The sequence below is a fragment of the Colius striatus genome, chromosome 17 (assembly GCF_028858725.1).
Source record: "Colius striatus isolate bColStr4 chromosome 17, bColStr4.1.hap1, whole genome shotgun sequence".
Taxonomy (NCBI): Eukaryota; Metazoa; Chordata; class Aves; order Coliiformes; family Coliidae; genus Colius; species Colius striatus.
The window spans coordinates 6,761,549-6,781,456 of NC_084775.1; the positions used below are offsets into that span (position 1 = coordinate 6,761,549).

At 39.4% G+C, this 19,908-nt stretch overlaps 1 protein-coding gene across 1 annotated transcript; it reads left to right on the forward strand.

Moving 5' to 3' along the window:
- Positions 1-4,788: 4,788 nt before the first annotated feature.
- On the forward strand, positions 4,789-19,813 carry UPB1 (beta-ureidopropionase 1). The gene is made up of 10 exons (XM_010205910.2): positions 4,789-4,889; positions 5,545-5,716; positions 7,212-7,299; positions 7,991-8,085; positions 8,300-8,461; positions 12,419-12,588; positions 15,077-15,158; positions 15,960-16,002; positions 17,108-17,262; positions 19,730-19,813. Exons 1-10 carry the CDS (start codon positions 4,789-4,791, stop codon positions 19,811-19,813), a joined length of 1,152 nt encoding a protein of 383 aa, XP_010204212.1.
- The last annotated feature ends 95 nt before the right edge of the window (positions 19,814-19,908 follow it).

Consider the following 19,908-nt stretch of genomic DNA (forward strand, 5'->3'; position numbering starts at 1 on the left):
AAGATCTTTCTCCTACTATGAGGGGAGGGACATCTTCCTCTTCCCAGCTTATAGCTCAGATTCATTCATTTTGCTGTAGACTGCTACCCGCTTTGATGGAGGATTAGAAAACTCTATTTATAGGAGGTGCTTCGAGACCGGGCTTCCTGGCCCCGTGGAAAACAAACGCGCCAGATTTTATTCTTTTGTTCTTTTAATAAACTGTCTGTGAGATTCTTCCCCTCCCCTCCTTTCCTGCTGGTTTACTTGCATTCTTATACGTTCAGTGTTTTTTCTCCTCTGTCTTTGTTCCAGTTTATCAGCAATTTACACACAGTTGTTTCCCAGACTCCATGATTTCAACAGCAAAAATAACACTGACCTTTTGAGCCCATGAGCAATCTTGTTGGTGGTAATTTAGCAGAAAGTTACAGTAATGAACAGGAACGCTGCTCTTAAATGTTAGATCATTACATGTGTTTATTGCTGCTTTAATGCACTTCCTGTGCACCAGGGAGATAACCATATTCCAGGGGAAAATTGAGGTTTTAAATGGCAAAAGGGGTCAATTTGTGAATATCTTCTGGTTTAAAGATACATTTTCTGGTGTGATTTAGTCAAAGCAAGCAAGGAGGATATTTCTAGCTAGAAAGACAGTAGTCCCAACAACAGAAGGTCTCTTCCAAAGGGTACCTTAACTCTTTGAAACTACAAGCTGGGCTTTTCTTGTGGGAGGGAGGTGAAGAGGTGACTGGTTAGGGACTGCTTTGGTCTCAGACTGGAGAGCAGACAAAATGTATTGTCAAGAATAAACTTCCTCAGTTTTTGGCCATTTCCCCTCATCCAGCACTCAGAATGGCAGGAAGGCAGCAGCAGATGACACAAGGCCAACTATGAGGTTTACAGTATGCCTCTCCTACTCTATAGGTGATTGTACCTGTGGCTTTTGCCCCAGGAGAGGCAGGGAATCGAAACACAGACCAGGATTTTCCATCCATATCAAAATCCTCAGCTTTGCTTTTGCTTAAGTTTATATACAGGCACGTTTCTAAAAGTGGTAAGAACACTTGTAGAGACTGAAACAGAATTAGGAAAAGAGCTCTTTGTGTGTAACCAATGTGAAGGCAAACCCCTCCCAGAAAAAAACTAACTCAAAAGAACCCACCAAAGCCAAGTGGTGTTAGGAAGAGGTTATGCTACAAAGGAGTCATTTGAAAACAGAGACTGATGGGTTTCTTGTTTGGCTCAATGTATAAACAAAACAGGACAGCAACGGAGTTTGCCAGTTGTCTTCCTTCTTTTTGTTTTATCTTCCACCTATGCTTTAGATCTTTCTCCTCTTTTACAACTTTTATTATGCTAAAAACCCTTCGCTGCCTGTTTCTTACATTTTTGAACCCGATATGTTCCAAGATTATTGTTCTGTATCTCCATATGAAGCAAGGGAATCTGTACTTGAGGTGAAGCAACATAAAGCTCTATTTCAGTGATGTATTTTGCAGCATGATTCAGTACTTTATTTTGTGGCCAATGGAAAAGGACAGTAGAAGGTAATTTTAAAGGGTGTTGCAGGATCTAGAAAGAAGCTTAGACAGAGGATCGATGTTATTTAGCCTTGCAAGACACATCTGGGTCCACATCCACTTACATCCCTTGATAGGTGTTAATAACGAGCAACATGACCCTGTGGGTGATCTGTTACTGTTATTGCATTAGGGACACAAGTTGTTAATTTATTTAGCTACTCTGGGGAACTCTGTGTGACCCGTTAGAAGGAAGGAGAGGAGAAGAAAGTGTCTGGAAACATTATTTGCATGACAGTAGCAGGGTTTGTGAGAAGCTGGGTGTTTCAGAGGGAGTGTATGTACGTACTTCTAACTTAGGAAGGGAACAGTGCTGCTCTGATACGTGAGGCTGTTCAGCCTTCAGCCCCATCTTGGGTTACAGTGCAAAGACTTTGTTTAAATATTTTCTTGGGTCTTTCCCAATTTTAGCTGAACTCTGGATATTTGGCTCTAAAATTCTTTCTCCAGGGTGCTTCTGGCTAATGCCAGGGTGCTATTGTGGGGTTTTACAGGAACTCTTGGGAATAGTCTTGCAGCACAGAGCATGTGGACCAGTGTTATCAAACCCAGTTTTAGCTCTGGGATGGTATCTATGCAACATAGGGGTTTTACACAGAAGCACCCAAGCACTGCTTTCTGTACAGATTACACTGTGTGGTCCTGACTTCTACATCCGACTCTCTGGACCACCCTGACTGAGGGCCACAGAGATGAAAAATGTCCACATTCACAACTCTGTTGTGGGAATTTCCCCTCATTTTAAAGAACACCTTTTTTCCATAAAATATTTTCCTCTGAACCAGTTAGTACAGCCTGGGCTTGTAACAAAAGATTCATCTGTTTCCCAAAATAAGGACTTGGTTCAGCTAACACAGAACTGGGAAGAGGTTTAAATTACAGAGGTTTGAAGAAGTCAAACCCAGAACTGGGATCTGGATTCAAGCATTGTATTTAACAGATAATTGCAATGACTGAGGTGGAACATTCAGACTTAAATCCAAGCTTTCTAATATGCTTTGTCTGGTATATGGAAGGCATCTTCCTTTATTAGGTTACTTTCCTGCTCAACATTAACATTTCGTGCTTTGAAGGTTTATTGTGTTGGCTGGAGTTATACCTTTATATGCGTGTGGTCCCTATGGAATAGCCTGATCTCCTTTCATCGTTATTAGTAATTCCAGGCTGGTCATTTCCTATTCATGCAGCCAGGGCCTTGCTGCCTTGTTGCAGGACGGCTGATATGGTCCTCAGGAAATGTACTGTTTTTTCAGGTCTCGACTCTTTGTGAGTATTCTTCTCAGGGGCTTCAGTTTTATTGCCATGAAGTCCATTTCCTACATGTAGTACAATTTACTAAATTACAAACAAACAAGGCACCAATAGAGAAGTCAGTGAAAGTTCACACTAAGAATAGAAGCTTGAAGAGAAAAGTTCAGTTATGTGACCTTCTTCAGGAGCTGGATACAAAATAGACCTGCTGTTTTTCCCTTTAAATTGCAGTCCAAGCAGAAATGAACTCAAACAGTTCCCAGAGAACCCTTCTGTTTGTTTCTACGAATACTCCAGAAATGCTTTATCTGTCCACATCCTGGGTATGCTGATATGGAAACTACCTTACTTGGTCTCCTAGTTTCCCCCCTGTATTGTCAGCTGATTTTTGGTTTTGCATTGATCTCCTGTTCTGCAATGTTTAAAGATCTGCCAGCCATGAACAGAACAAAATGTTATTGATACCTACCTTTAAAATTGGCCATTAAAGCAAATTAGGATCATCAGATGAAAAATACTGTTAAGCATCAGTCACTGCTTATTATTGTGCTTCAGAAATTGAAAGAAAATTTGTGAAAGAAAAATAGTTCCTAAGAGAAGCTTTTTAGGCCCTTGGTCAGGAACAGGGAGATGCCATATGATGAGTACAGAGCAGATCTTTAAACACAGCTACAGAGACTTTCAAAAAGTTCCTTCCTTTCAAAAGATGGGTTTTTTTCCTCTTCTCTTTTGTACTTACCTTTTGCTTTATAACATACTATCATCCCTACTTTCACCTTGTCTTGAAAATTGCCCCATAGACTAAAGGATTTTCCCATCTGCTGTCTAAAGGAGTTAGTCTGATCTTCATGAGTTACTCCAAAGAATCCTTGCCCCTAACAAAGAAGCAAAGCAGTGTGTATGCCCTGGTGCAGTTGGCATACAGAGCATTACTGCCACTTTTGGAGTTAAAAAAGGTGGATTAGAGTGAAAGAACCACACATCTCCAAATGCCTTCATGAAACCAGGCTATCCTTGGACACTTTCTGTTCAAAGTTAAATATTAGACACTCCCTCCCCAATGTTTTTTTTCTATTTAGTCTAAAAGGCTTAATATTTAACTCAAAATACCTAACAACTGCAAATGGTAAGTGCTGAATGTTGTCATATCCTCCAGGAGACACATAAAGCAGTGCTTAAACTTGGCATGATATATTTAGACACATCTAACCATCCTTGGTCTTTGTGCTTCATTTGAATGAGAAAACCAGTTACCATGTTGAGAATTTCAGCTGCACTTTGCAGCCGAAGGCGCAGCTGACAGTTCGGTGGGAGTGATTTAAACAGGCTCCTCGCTGGGTACCTGCAGAAGGAATCTTTATTTAATCTGGTCTTTATTTAGATGCACTTTGGGATTTTTTTTTTGTCCAAGATCGTCTTAATTTGTTCAGTCCTTTGTCTGATATTAACTTTGGTCTGGGGATGAGTTTGCAACTCTAGGCTTCAAATACACCTTAAAGAAAACATTATTTTTTATTACTGTCTGCTGTTGAGAGTCTTCTTTCAACTGAAATGGACACACACATCTCCACAAAAACCATTGCCCTTTTATGACCTCCCCTTTCCACACCTTCCTGTTGAATGGCATCATTACAAAAAGCTCCTAAAAATGTTCTGCTTTCAGGTGAGTTATTTCTGAGGCCGAGGCATTTGCCCGGCGGTGGCAGGTAACCCTCTAACCCTCTGGGGCACCTCAGCGTTAGCCACCAGGGCACAGCCGAAGCACCGAACGCGCCCTGAGGCAACTCAAGGGCCCGGCCCGGCCCCTGTCCCGCCAAAACGCCTCTGAGGGGAAGGGGCGTGGCCCGGCCGGGCCGCCCAAGGGTGAAATGCGGGGGGGGGGGCGCGAGCCCAACGGTCAGCGCGCGCCCAACGGTCAGCGCGCGCCCAGCCGTCAGGGCGCTTCGCAGGGGCTCGGTTCGGCCCGGCCCGCGCCATGTCGGGACTCCTGCAGTCGCTGGAGTCGTGCCTGGAGCAGCACATACCCCCTGAGGACCTCGCCGAGGTGAAGAGGATCCTCTACGGGGGCGAGGCGAGGTGCGCTGCTGGGACGGGCTCGCCTCCCTCTCCCCGATGGGGGTCGTGTACTGTCCTGCCGCCTCCTTGGGCCTCACGGAGAGGCCCAGCCTGGGCGTGAGGGGGAAGGCGTCAGTTTGAGGATGGGTACGCAAGACACTAGGCTGGGCTTGAAGGGTAGGTCCTATGGTGCCTGGGGCACTGTGGTGAGGGCAGGCAGTGTTGAGGTAACTGGAGTAGTTAGGAGGTAACCCAGGTCTGGAAAGTGGGGTGGTAGAGAGGTCGTGGGAGAAGCTGTCAGACTGGAATGAACGACCTCAGTGGGATCATTTTGAGGGGCAAATGGAGAGGTCATGGCTTTGATGTGAGGAAGTGGGAATCTAACATGAAAGAAAATACTCTGGAGGAAAAGTGTTCAGAATCTGGAGGTGACAGGTGAAAAGTGTGTGCATTGACATCTGTAGTAAGTTACTAGTGTCTCGAAATCACAATTAAAGGGTTTGGACACTAGGAGTTTGCTGCCATGGTAGAGAGCAGTGAGATTTGCAAGTGACTGTGTATTGGAACACAGGATCTAGGGTGTATACCATATTTGTGATCCTTTTGGTCCACTGCATTCATAGAAGAAAAGGAGACTATCTCATATTGAAATGCCTTTGTTTCTTGTTTAATCCAGAAAACTGAATTTGCCGGCTGCTGCTTTATTAGCAGCTCAGGAGAGAGATTTTGAGCTACAGGGCTACGGATTTGAAGCTGCTGCAGAGCAATTGAGAAGGCCACGTATTGTTCGAGTGGGACTGATACAGAATAAAATTCCACTTCCCACAGACACAGCAGTGGCAGTCCAGGTACACAAACTGAGAACTGGGCCGTTTGTGTGGTAACTCCTCTTCTACTGGCTTAAGAGATCACATGTCAGTTGTTGATGTTAGAAACTCCCGTTTGTGAAATGTCTGCTGTTTGAATAGCTATATGGGACCCATCACTATCTTAACACAGCACCCTGTAAGAAATTTGAATGACACATTCAGTTTTATTGTTTCTCAGAAACATCTCTTGTGTTTATTTAATGTATTGCCTAACTAGTTTGCAGTTTTTTCCAAAGCTAAATATTTAGTCACTGATTTTGCACATGACAATTCCTTGCCTCTAAAGTGAAACAGAAAATCATTTACGTGAAATGAAGAGAAATGGCAGCCCGTGGAAACCACAGGTGCAGTTCTTGTTTTAATTGAGATATGTTCCATTATGGGAAAATCCATTAAAGTAAATGCAGATTAACAAAGCTTTGTTCATTATTCTTTGTACAGCTGTAAATGAAACCTTATTACAAGGGGACCATAATCTCTTAACATCTTGGACACAAATGGATTGATGTGACACATGTATAGAAATAGCCTCCTAACTCTTAGGAGACTAAATCCTAACTCTTAGATTTTAAAAAGTGAAAGACAGTATCCTATTTATAAAATGTACTGGAGGAGTAGTTTTGTACAGGAACAGGACAGAACACTTGGAAAATAATTTGGTTTGGAATTACCTGTCATGGATGCAAGTCATTAAGTCAGTAAATGGATCAAGTTTGTGGATTCTTTGCGATTCTGTTGAAGAGACCACCAGTTTTATTAATGATTTTACCTTATAAATAACTAGTTAACCGTTTCTGTAAATCAGTGTACAGTTGTTGAGTTCGTAGATCACTGTTGTCTTACATCCCTTTTTTTCTTTATTGACACCTAAAAGTCAAGACAAAGGTGCTTTAAAACAACCTTTTTTTGGCTAATAAATAAATGTTTTGATTTTTTTCTTGGTAATAATTTACTTAGCCCTTAGGACAGCAGGATTTAGAAAACAGTCTGGAGTTGTTAGTTTTAGAAGGTGTCCAAAATCCACATTTGTGAGCAGGATTCAGAGATAACCAAGGAAATAGACTATCTACATCGTGTTTTAAGATTCTGACTACTTGACTTTGCATTCATGTTCACTCAACATTGTTCTCTATGTTGTTTACAATGAACAGCAGAATTGTAATTTTCACTGTTTCTATTAAGATTTTTAGCTGTTTGCAAGTCAGTCAGCAATGAACTGCCCAATGTTTAAATATGCTAGCCGCAGAATTAGAATTCTGTTGGATTGCTTTCTCTTAACTGCTTTTAAAAGTCTGTACCTAACTCCTTTTGTTACCAATGTTTGAGAATAACTTTTTGAGTTCCTCCTCTTGAAAGCAATGAGACTAAGTATAAAACAAGACAGATTTACTGTGAACAGCACTTGTGAAAGCAGACTGTTAATATCCAGTGAGTTAGAACATAGAGCTTTTTTCAGTGTGACATTTCTCATCAGGTGGCCGCGCTGCACAGACGGATTGAGGAGATTGTGGAAGTTGCTGCACTATGTGGGGTCAACATAGTTTGTTTCCAGGAGGCTTGGAGTGAGTATATTCTGTGATTCTTTACAGGTTGTCAGAGGTCAAGTTCCTTCAGTTTTTAACAGATGTTCTTTACTAGATATATGTCTTGAAAGTAAACAACAGAGATATAACAGTTGACTTTTCCTAAAGGAGAAAGGAAAGAGTCTTAGTTAGCAGAGCTGTATGGAAGAGGTATGTGAAGTCTGTTATATTGAAGATGGGTGTATGCTGCAGCAGTGACATTTGTAGGTGTGCTCCTTCTTCACGTCATCCTTCATGATCCTTTCCTATTTTTTTCTCCTAAAACTTTGTCGTTTTTATAGACAGATAATAAAATTTTAAAGTCTAATTTTAGTTAAAATGGCATCTTTGAGGCTTAATAGAGACAAAAACCAAACTGAAGGCCTGTAAAGTGTTGGTGAAAACAGGTTATTCACAGAAAGTGAATGATAGTAACTGGGGTATATTTGTATTTTTGCCTCAAGTAAGACCTCACTAAGTGCATTTATTCTCTTGTGCTTTGCTCTGTGTGGGTCCAAAACTCCTACTCTTACTAAAAGTATTTTTTATATGGCTCTTGCCTTTAAACAAGGAAAACAGTTGAATCATTCTCAAATGTGTAACTTTTTATCTGTATTCATGCAAACAGTGTGTATTTCTCGAGTGACAGGAACATTCTTGTCAATTTTGTCTTGCATTGGTGTTTTTTTAGCCATGCCCTTTGCTTTTTGTACAAGAGAGAAGCTTCCTTGGACTGAATTTGCAGAGTCAGCAGAGGATGGTGTGACAACAAAATTCTGTCAAGAGGTAAACACCCAACAAGCACAAAACCCCTCACATGCAATCGCAGCTCAGAACTGCCACTGATCACCATGGATTTCTTCTTATGTACTGGTCTTGTATAACTGAGAAAATGGAAATAATAAGATTAAAACTTTTAAAAATCCTTGTTTATGAACAAACAGTGAATATAATTATTTCAATCTTGTGTATAATAGAAGAATTGTGTTCCTTTGTGTAGCTGGCAAGGAAACACAATATGGTTGTGGTGTCTCCAATCCTGGAGCGAGATGAAATTCACTGGGGAACTCTATGGAATACTGCAGTGGTAATTTCTAATTCTGGAGCTGTCCTTGGCAAAAGTAGGAAAAATCACATTCCAAGGATTGGAGATTTCAACGAGGTAAGATGCAGCATTGTGATTATCATCTAGACTTACCTGCTCTTGCTGCTCTCGTGTATGTTAGCATGTATCGAAGTCATATTGGCAGGAAATGTGGTTTGCTAAGTGTCAAATCAGTTTTGCGGAAGTGAAATTATAGTAAGTTAATTTATCAAGAATGGTGACTCTTAAAGGGCAAATAACATTGAATCTTTGTCATGTGCTCTTCTTGAAGATCTTTAAAACTATGAAGTCACAGCTTTGTTATGTTTGTTGTACATGATTGGTTTACATAGTTTTTGCATGTGTGCGCATTGAACTTAATTTGGAGGACTATTGTTTCATGGTTCAGGTGTGAGCATTATCTATGATCTTTGTTTCTCTGTGAGATTCTCTTGGAAATAACAGTTCATTTGCTTCTATTTCTTTGAGAGAAGAATCCCTTAATTCATTATGCATCTGACTGAATAGGTGGTTTACAGCACCTTCTGTTTACTCGTCACAGTACTTCCACTAAATGCCCCAGCAGTTTTTAGGCTGTCCTCCAGAACCAGCTTCAGAAGCTGAACTGGTAGTAAAGACAACGTCAAAGGGAAACTGGTAGACCTGAAATGTGTTTATCCATCCATAGAATTATCACAAGCAGAAAGATCGGGATTAAAAATTAACCAAAGCCTAAAAATACATTGTCTTACCTAACTAAATATCTCTGTCTCAGCTCCAGTGAGTAATTAACAGAGGCATTTCTTCTAAGCACTGGGGGCTGCTGTATACCTGCAGTTGCTTTTGTGCCCTGTCTGAATGTTCCAGTCACTAAACTGAGTGTTCAGAATCCAAACTACTTTTAAATTAATTTTAAAAGGTTTTTTTGTGTCTTGAAACTTCTTGTTCAAAGACCTCTGGAAGTTTTGATCTGGGCTTCCAGGCCTGATCAGACTGGTTTGTATTTCTTCAGAGGAGGTTGTTAGTAGCTTTCTACATAATGAATTTCTGACACAGGCCTCTCAGTCACCAGTGCTTGCTTCTATATTTAATATTTTTTAAAATTTTAATATTATTTCAATAGTATTTATAATCTATATGTTATATAATGCATATTGTATTATTTTATCACTTAAAAAATAATCTATCTTTTAACTAGCAAAACAGCAATTAACAAACCTATATAAAATACAAGCACTGATTAAAATGAATTTTGCTTAGTTTCCACATTCTTGATTTATTCCTTGTGTAATGAAACAAAAAATAAATTCCCCTTGCTTGTACTAAAATATGTCTTTCAGTTCTCCAAACAGTGTTTTGTGGAGCAGCATCAATAGATGCCAAGAAACTTCTTGTTTTCAGCTATGAAACTGTAATGACAGGCACCTGGAAAAAGAAAATATTTCTACTTTTTCATGTGAAGTATAAATAGAGTTTCATTAAGAGTTTTGCGTAATTCCCAAAAGGAGTCAGTTCTTATGATCCTAAATGCCAGAATTACCACAAAACAGTCTATTTATATCTTGAAGGTATACAATAATGATTGGAAATTTCTAACTCTTTCTAGAAGCAAGTAGCATTTACTCAAAACAACATTGTCTTTTTAGCTAGTTTTGGTAGCAAAACATAAAGTCCATTCTTCTGAGCTGAGCAATTCTGATACAGGAACTTTAGAAACCAACAAGACTACAGGGAAGCATTATGCTCATCTCCCTTACTTTAATTACTAAATTACTTTAATGCTGTTTTCGTTATCAACAAAGTTAACCCCCAATGAATTGTTAATTTGAAATTATTTTTTGTTGGTTGTCTCTGTAGAGCAGATGGGGAAAAGGAGCCTTGTTAAAATCATCCTTGTTGAGCCAGTGAGAACCAAGTGGAGAGGGGAAGGAGATGGGTCTGTAACTTATTCAGCCATGTGTGGGAGGGCATAAAAATAAACAAAAATCAATCCTTCTTGAGACATCACAGCTTGTTGCTGTGGAGATGATTGTAACCTCTGTTGAGGAAGAAAAAAAAAATAACCAGTGAACTCCCTGAAGCAACGACATTCTTGTGTTTTCTTATCCCATTGTAATAAAAATGGGAATAAAACAAAAAAAAAAGGAAATATATTCAATCAGTGGGGTTGTTTTGAAAAAGGAATGTGTGACTGCCTGCCACGTTATGTGCCCTCAACAGACATGAAAGGAGAAAATCAGTGCCCAAGGGACTGTGCAATTTCATGAGAGCTGATAATAAATAAGAAACATGAGATGTCACTTTTACTGTGCACAATGAACATCTAGTTGTTGCTTTCAGAAGATGACCCCCCGAATCTCTCGTACTTTCCTCCTACGTTTGTCTGGTGCCCTAGTTTGTTCCTCAAACATTAGGCTTGATGTTGCTCTGCTTCCTTCAAGACCGATGGCGGTGGGTGTTACAATGGACTGAGAGTTTCGGTAAGGAGGGAATTGCTTTACAAGACACCTTTCTTATATGATGAGAGACACCCCAGTGGGTCAGGCAGGTGAACTGTGGACCTTGCTTTTCTCTCTCTGAAGTTGTCACAAAAATGGACTATTAAGAATAAGTTTGGCTACTCTGCAGCTTTGGTGCTCCCTTGTATCCACAGACATTGCACTAGGGATGTTGGGTGGCACATTCTTGTCTATTTCACTTCTTAGCTGTGAGTCTTTTCTCTGTGACTTTGTCTAATCCCATCTGCCCCTGGTGATAACTCCTGCTTTCACAAAGCAGCAGATTTCAGAAGTGCATTACATGCCGCATGAAAAAATGTTATTTGGGTTGAAAACAGGCAAAAGAGTATAATATCAGTGAGTTCCCACTACTGCTGCTGCTTGGGGATTTCTGTCTTCATCTTCTCCACTGCCTTTGTGATTTTGTAAATGTTATTCATCGTATCACTCTCAGCCTCTGCCTGCAGATTGAAGAGCCTTTTTAGTTGCTGCTCATGAGGGAGCTGCCCCATCTCCTTCATTGTTTCAGTTGCCTTCACATATTCTCTCTCTGGTATATGCTTATTGAGATGCAGACCCTAGAATTTCCCAGAGTGCTCAAACCCTGGGCACACAGAATTCTTAAAAGCCAACAAAACGATCTTTTATTATTTTAGTAACAGAAACCTTTCCTTTTGATGTCTGAGATTTTCTTGGATTTTTGGTTGCCACTGAGCAGACAACTGTCAGTGACTCCACACATACCTTTTGTATCTGGGAAGAGCCATTTCTGTACGTTTTACTGGGAGTACCTCTGTGACTATTTGTCTCTTTTGATAACCATTACGGATACCGTATCCATCTCTTCACCAGTGCCTTTTACAGGAACCAGTGCATTTGTAACTGTGCAGAAATGTTTGATAAGATAAAAAATTGCAGCATATGGTAAAGGTGATCTTTTAAGCTAACAGTTGGCTCTAGATCTGTGACTTTCCTAGTGGTTATTTCAAGCCTTCTGTTTGTTCAGACCAAATTTAAATAACCAGTCTTAGCTATAACACTGATATTTCCTTATAGCATTCATAAAATTACTGTGTGTCATTACATAACAGGTGAATGTAAAGGAATTCCATGTTCTTTAAACAGTGTTCATCTTCTCTTTAATCAGCATCAAAGGATCATAAACTACTTAGGAAGCTTTCCTTACATAGTGAAAATACTAAGAGAAGTGCCAAAAGTTTAGCTATTTGTTGGATTTCTCTTAAGCTTCAGTAGAAATTTCTAGCATTAATGGAAGCAATAGGAGCTTAGGTGCAATATGACTGAAGGAGAACAGAAAGAAGCTTGGATTTGATCTCAGAAGCCTGAGAGACACACTTTTTACTATATACCCATTACAGTGCAGGTGTGTACTAAGTGAAAGATGTTGTCTCATTGGGGTCTAATGAGTTGGAGCTGATAATCAGAAGCTGGGAAGTATCAAAGCAATGTTAGAGGTACTTATTTTCATTATTTCAAGAAGTCTGCCTTTGTTAATTTATGTTTTGTTTGTTTGTAGTCTACTTACTATATGGAAGGAAATACAGGACACCCAGTGTTTCAGACACAGTTTGGTACAATTGCAGTGAATATCTGCTATGGACGCCATCACCCTCTGAACTGGCTTATGTTTAGCCTGAATGGAGCAGAGATCATCTTTAACCCTTCAGCCACTACTGGAAATCTCAGGTAAAATACAAACTGATTTATGGTATTGCACTGTCTCTGGGATAACTGAACCTCTGCACTCTTCCCTGAGGCGTCTGGGGCACCTTGTGCAGGTTTTGGAACCAGAGGCATTGCCTCCTTGTTTGGCCACCATGAGGGAATATGCATTCTTCTCCAGCTGGAATTTTGGGCTGCTAGTCTGCTCAGTCACTGATTCTGTTCTGGAATTTTAATTGTACATCTGCAGGTCTTTTGTGTTTGAGGCAGAGTTAACCAGCATCCAGCTGTTGTTCTAAAAACTAGTAAGAGTTTTAGGTTTATGTAATATTTTTGCTTTGTGATTGGCTGTAGTAATTTACATTCAGGCTTAGCTTGCCAGCTTTCATTGTCTACCTAGGAGCCTATAAGTATGGCACCAAATTGCAGTTTTCAGAGCCAAGCTGAGAAATCTTTTTCTCAGAAACATTTTTTTAACTGTTGGCAGTTTTGTGATTATCAGGCCTCTTGAACCAGACTGAACCAATGCAAACTGTTTCCCTTGAGGTTAATCTTCTGCATATTGACATTAATTGCACCCTACTGACTTGATTTCCTAGAAAAAAGAAAGAAAACCAGCCCAGTAAGCTAAGGGAATATACTTCTTAGTTAGCCTATAATGATTAATTTTTTTATTAGATCTGGAGTATTCTTTGCCCCTACATTATGAGCATCAGTCACATTTCAAACATAATAACCTTTGAATGGGCCGTGCTCCTAAAGGCACTGTCTGACACGGACTGTGTTCCTTGGGGTACTATAATGTGATGCAGAGTAAATACATTTCGTTGGGGCTGGCAGGAGTGTTTTCTTTAGGTAGAAACCTTGTATAAATGGTTTCAGTGATTCTTTATACTACTTTTCTGGACAAAATCACCATGCCTTCCTTTTATTATCATTGTATTCTCTCCTTTGCTGTACTACTCAATACTTCTGAATTCCAAATTAGACTATTTGTAAATCGAGGTGTGAGATTCCAGAATGTGTCCACAACTGTAGATTAGCTGTGGTAGTCTCTCATTCAAACTGCCTTTCATATTTTTTGGTATAAAAGATAAATTAGGTTGAGTAATGTTGGAAAAAAAGATTGAATGAATGTACAATGCTTGTGGGATGTTTATGGCACTGTTGGAGTGTTTGTGATGTTTGTCCACTATAGCCTACAAACAGGAGAGTAAACAGAAATCACACTGTTGTACAGCACTTCATGGGTACCTTGGGTGCTTCAGGCTCTCCCAATTATCAGCTTTCACTTGATTGTTTTTAAGAGTATAATTTTTATTGCAGGAAGAGGACTTTTGAGGCTTGTGTAAAAACCCTCTCAGGGGTCGCTTCTTGGCTATAGCCATTTTTTCCTGTCTCACTTCTGTGAAATTGTAATTTGCTGGAGCTTTTCAATAAAATACTTTTTTCTTAGAAGAGCTGGTTGCCATACTCAAAGCAATTGAGAAGAGAGGTAATAAATTCTTTTCAATCAGTCCAGTGACTGTGTCTCAAGATCCTTGAATCTGACTGTCAGATTAATGAGTCAAATGCTTGCAGCCTTGTTTTAGTACTCAGAATCTGGCAGGTACATGTTGTCACAAGAGTGCACAAATTGTATCACCTTTATTTTGGAGCTCTGAGTGCTTCCAAACCTTTTATTAACTAGTCCTTGTGTATCAAACTATTTAATAAAAAGAACACAATTTCGGTTTTGAAGATCAGTCATAATTGATATCTCCTTTGGAAAAATAAGTAGAGGCTTGTCAAAGTGAAGGAAATATATATTCCTAATTTCTCAGTTCTCGATTTTATATACATTTATTGACAGGTTTAACAGATAATTACTGGGAATGTTTTTGTTAAACATGCTGTCTTTTTGTGACCCACCATGGGAAAATGCCCTACTGGAAAGTGCTATGAAAGCTGCTGTTGAAGTAACCCAAGTAGAAAATGTTGGTGGAGATGGATTTTTCTTTTCCTTTTTTTTTTTGTTTTAATTATTCCCATAACTTGTTTGGGGTTTTTTTTGTTTGCTTGTTTTTTGGTTTTTTTGTTCCCTGCTGCAAAAGCCTCTCCTGAACCTTCTGGGGAAAAAAGGAGGCAACTTGAGTGAATCTCTTACAGCTTTACTGCAGAATTATGTCTAGTGTACTGCAAGTTAATGGAATGTGAAAGCACCTGTGTAAATCTTTCCATGATTTGTGGGGTAAAAGATTATACACTTTAATTGCTTTAAAAATCTTGAGATGTAGTAATTGTTTTTGTGGGGGTTTTTTGTTTGTTTTTTGCCATGACAAAGCCATATTTACCAGGTTATTATAGTGCTTGGCTGTATCTGGGGAGATTTTGATTGTAACAGCAAGATCAGTCTTAGTAGCTAGCAGGCTTCTTTGACAGAAAAATGTAGTGTGTATGACAGTCATCATCTAAATTTAGTTGTGAAGCAGACAAGTAGTGAATACCTGCTTCCCTCTTTGGTGTCTTGCAGCGAGTCACTCTGGCCAATTGAAGCAAGAAATGCTGCCATAGCTAATCACTGCTTTACATGTCCCATCAACAGGGTAGGAACGGTATGTACCTTCACTTTGTGTGTAATCCGAGTTAATTCAAGGTGAAGACCTGAATAGTGCTAGAATGCATAGATTCCTCTACTGTGTAACTACCGTGTTAGTGTTCATAATATGATTTGAAGATGGACCGTGATAGATTGGGAGCTGCCTTGTTGCTGGTATCCTGCATTTTGGTTGCAGCTGCTTCCTGTTGTTGAATTGTTCCTTTTGCAAGAGGCACCCACCCTTTTGCTAATTTCTGTGATTAAATTGGTATTCTCTTAGCCAAAATAACTGAAAATTAAATATATCCTCAAGTCAGTGGTACACAGCTGGTTGCTGTTGTACAGATACCACCTATTTCTGTCCAGTGAAATTCTATAATGAAAATTAATATTGCACACAATAGGTTGTCCTTGCCTTCAGATTAGGCAAATACGTTAAATCTGTGTTCTTTTTTAAGGTTCCCTACAAAAATCCAGGCTTGTTCTTCCTCCATTAATAGCTTTGCTTCTTTTAGTGACCTGCAAAGATGCATTGAGTTAAATGTTTCATCTTTTGCCTCTTGTGAAACTGATACAAGGCATGTTCCCTGATGAGTTTGTGCAACAGGCAGTGATACAAAAAGATCTTGTTTTCTAGCTTATCCATCACAGCAACCAGGCCCCTCTTGATGACTCCCTTTAGGCAGTGCTGATAATATGCCAGAAGAAAATCTCAATAGATTTATATAAACTTGCATACTAAATATGGTAGACAAGCAGGGATTTCTTGACTGAAATGGAATTACACTGCCACCTACAGATCCCTTGTATTTCACAGGAGTACTACAAAAACAGCTTTACTTCTGGAGACGGTGGAAAAGGTATGTTTAGAAATCCCATTCAATAGTTGCTAATAACTGTTAACTAGAAAGTCTGGAGAAACAATAGCTCTCCTGCAAGTGTCTGTCCTGTGACAGCTATGGTAGCTGGAAACTACCTTACTTAAGACTGCGTTTTTGTAAGCTGGAGAGAAGCAGCACTTCCTGTTAAACCCAGTGGTCCTGCAGTATGTGGTCACCAGGACTTCATACCTGAGGTTTTTATATACTGTCAGAGGACTAAGAGTTTTAGAGACAGTGCAGTATCATAGAACTGGAAGACAGAAGTGTCACAGATTCACCTGGGTTGTCGGTACATGCATGATATTTCATTGCTAGTTTTAAGATGTTTAACAATAATAGCCCTAGCCCCCAGCCAAGTCATTTTGCCCTGTTCCACAGATTAGCTAGGAGTTACAGAAGAAAAAGCTCAAAGAGCATGAAAGTTGCTTGTATGTACTTCACTTGTATAATGAAATGCTATAATTTGTCTTCTGACAACTATGACTGGCTTCATCTGGAGTGGGTTTGAGCCTTTTTATAAGCTAGTTTTGTAGCTATGTGTTTGTAGCAGCTGCATGAAAAAGGTCAGTGGTATCTGTTGCTTAGTAATACAACAGATGTGGCTGATTTTTGGCCCAACTCAAAGAGTTATGCAATCTAAAGCAAGATTTTTTTTCCATGCCTCAAATCCCAGTGTTTCCACCTCTGACCTTATATCAAAAATTGAATGGCTGTATCCCTGTCAGCTATTTTGGAGATGTGTGATTTGACAATTACAATTCATTTAAATTCTAAATAAAAACCAATGAAAACAAAACCTTTAGTTCAGAGATTTAATAATGGGAAAGCATAATCATGCATTGCTGTAAAAGCAATGGAGTGAGCTTTTTCCTGTGACTTCTGTCTATGTGAAAGCTGTGCATGAAACTGCAGTCAAAACTGCAGTTACCTTAGGATTGTGCTCTGACTGTTCAGGATGACATCTTACTAAAAGCATAGTGAGTGAACAACCACACAGACTGAGCCAGGTTTCATGGGACACAGTGTGTTCAGTTGAATACTTATTTGCAGATGGCATTATGTGTTTTCTAACAATTTCTTTAAGCTCACCATGACTTGGGCCATTTCTACGGCTCAAGTTATGTAGCTGCACCGGATGGCAGCAGGACCCCAGGGCTCTCTCGCACTCAGGATGGACTTCTGGTGGTAGAGATGGATCTAAATCTTTGCAGACAAGTCAGTGACAAATGGAATTTTAAGGTAAGTCTGCTTATAAAGTAACACGTTACCTATGCTATTAGAACAAACAAGCTTTCAGAATGATCTTATAGAACTTAGCCTTTGGTCCTTGTGGATGGCCAGGAGCTCCAAGGACTGCTAGGGAAAGTGTGTGCAGTTTCCTTATGCAGGGTATTTAGGCATTTGTCACTGAGCTAAGGAAGGCCTTTGATCTGACCTAATATTGTAGTGTTTGATATTCTTGTAGGCCTTACTTGTCAGTTTTGGTGAAATTTAGTGAAAACTCAAAACCACAAGAATCTTTTAATGTCTGAGAATTTTCTGAATGCAGAATTTTGGCAGTGTTAACTCCCTGAATTTATGGACATGTTGAAGCCACAAAGAACTGTTACGTTAATTTCTGAAGCATCCTAACACACTTTGGAATTTATCTAAATCAGATTAAGACAGCCGCAAGCCTCTCCATGTGGGTGTAATGAGCTTATTTATTACTGTGTATTTTATATTCTAAAATAAAGCTAATTTGGGTCATCTTTCCTGAGCATGTAATCTGATTTAACCTGTCCAGCAGCAGTGCTGGTTTAAGAAATTGCCACCTGAACACTGCAATTTGCTAACCCTTCAGTTGTCCCAGTACAAGCTATGTGGGGTGCTGTATTGTATACTGGCTTAGTGGAGTGACTATTTTTAACAAAGAAATAAATGGCACTCTAGTTTCCTCTTTTAATCTGGTCATGTTTATGACAGGCCGCACATATATTCTGCTGGAACAACAGAAAAGGTAAGCGAAAGGAAAAGAGAGGTAGCAATATCTTAAATAGACTTTGTTGGTGAAGAAAACATCTTGCTTACATCTCTGAAGGCAGGTCTTTTGTTCTGGTCCTCTATTTCTAGAGACTAGATTTTTTTTTTCCTATCCACTCCTAAGATTTGAATTCTAACAAAGCAGACCAGAACCCCTGGCTAGCAACTATCACGTTTGAGGTTCTTCGATGACAATCTGGTATATAAAATCAGTGATCATTTGCAGGAGTGCCACTTTTTGCATGTAATGGCAGACATTTATACGGCTGGTTTATTTTGAACTAGCTTGGGCATTACATATAATGCAATATATAATGGGCTTTGACTTCAGTTTCATGTAAAACTACACCTCTTCTGTGGATTTGAAATGATAAATTAACTTTTTAATTAAAACATAGTAGTTTTTCATCTAGAGTTTATTTCTTTGGTAATGCTGCTAATAGGACTAATGACAAAAGTAATTCTGGATCATGTTCCGGACAGTTACATTTGTTCCTTTACAGATGCATGTGGTAGGTGTGTGGTTGTTGATGTAGCGGAATTCAGCTGTGCTGAGAGATTCCTAATTTCTTTTAAGTCAGGCAGGCATTTAGTTTTGCTTTGCCACTGACATGTGAGGCCCCTATTGCAGAGGAGAGATTTAGTGTGTCAGGAAGCACATGGAACATTGCTTATATCAGCTTAGTAGGGGTATCCAAACAGAAACAATTGTATTGATTAGGAAAAGCAAACAGTAAAAGCAAAACACTGACCTTTAGCTGTTTTGTATAGTATTGCTTATTTTTTGTTGTCTTCAAGTCTGGTGCTTTCAGCACCTCAGTTTTATGTTGATGGTGTGGATTGCTATTGTTGGTCTTTTGGCACATAAGGCACAGCTGTGGCTTTTGTTTATGTAACAGGGGATATCTATTTCCTTTTCCTCTCATTTGTGGTTAAGACAGAGGTAGTTCTTGATATGAGTGGAACGGGGAAGTATGAAGTCATCAGTTATCCACCACAGAAAAGTCTTGATAGCAAGTACAAACCTATTTAACCCACTCTGGTATCTGCAATTTGCATTCAACAATGCCTGGAAAGGGCAGTAAGTAGAATGTCTTTGCTAAACTTGTTAGCAGCAAAACAGTTAAATTATTCTCATTACACTCTGGCAAGAAATAAATCATTTGCCTCTCTCAGAGCCAGTGTTGTAGACTGTTCACTCAGAAGAGGACAGTAGCACTATGTAAAGTGCTGTATTTCAGCCTCCCAGCTTACCATACCAGCCAGAGCAATAGTATGTCATGTTATTGATGGATAAAACAAGAGCAACCCAAATACCATCAATGTGCAAACTTACTGCTGGCAGCAGGGCTCGGCTCATCAGTTGTCAAGGGCATAATATGAAGACATAATTACAGATACACTCTTTTGCCTTCATTGACATATCTTACTTAAAAGACAATATTATTGATGCACAGGAAGGTAAGTCCAGCTTTCACATTCAGCTTTCAGCTCTCCAGGATAATCACAGTAGCCTTAAGTAATTAGCAGACATGCCTGTCACTGAAGGTGACCTGCAAAGCAGGAAGATGTTAATTTTAAAGTTTGACTTTTTAGAGTGGAAAAATAGCGGATATAAATATTTTCTACTGAAGTACTTCCATAGCTCAATAAAAGAACTCAAGCTTTGATTTTTCTTTTCCAGATGACTGGTAGATATGAAATGTATGCAGACAAGCTCACTGAAGCAGTCCAGCCTTGTTTTGTACCCAATATAATAAGAGAATAAGAGAGAGCATCTCATTACAATCGTTACCTAACAAATGAAAAGGTACTGTTGGATGATTGATAGCTTTACTGTGATCACAGGTTGTTATTTCAATG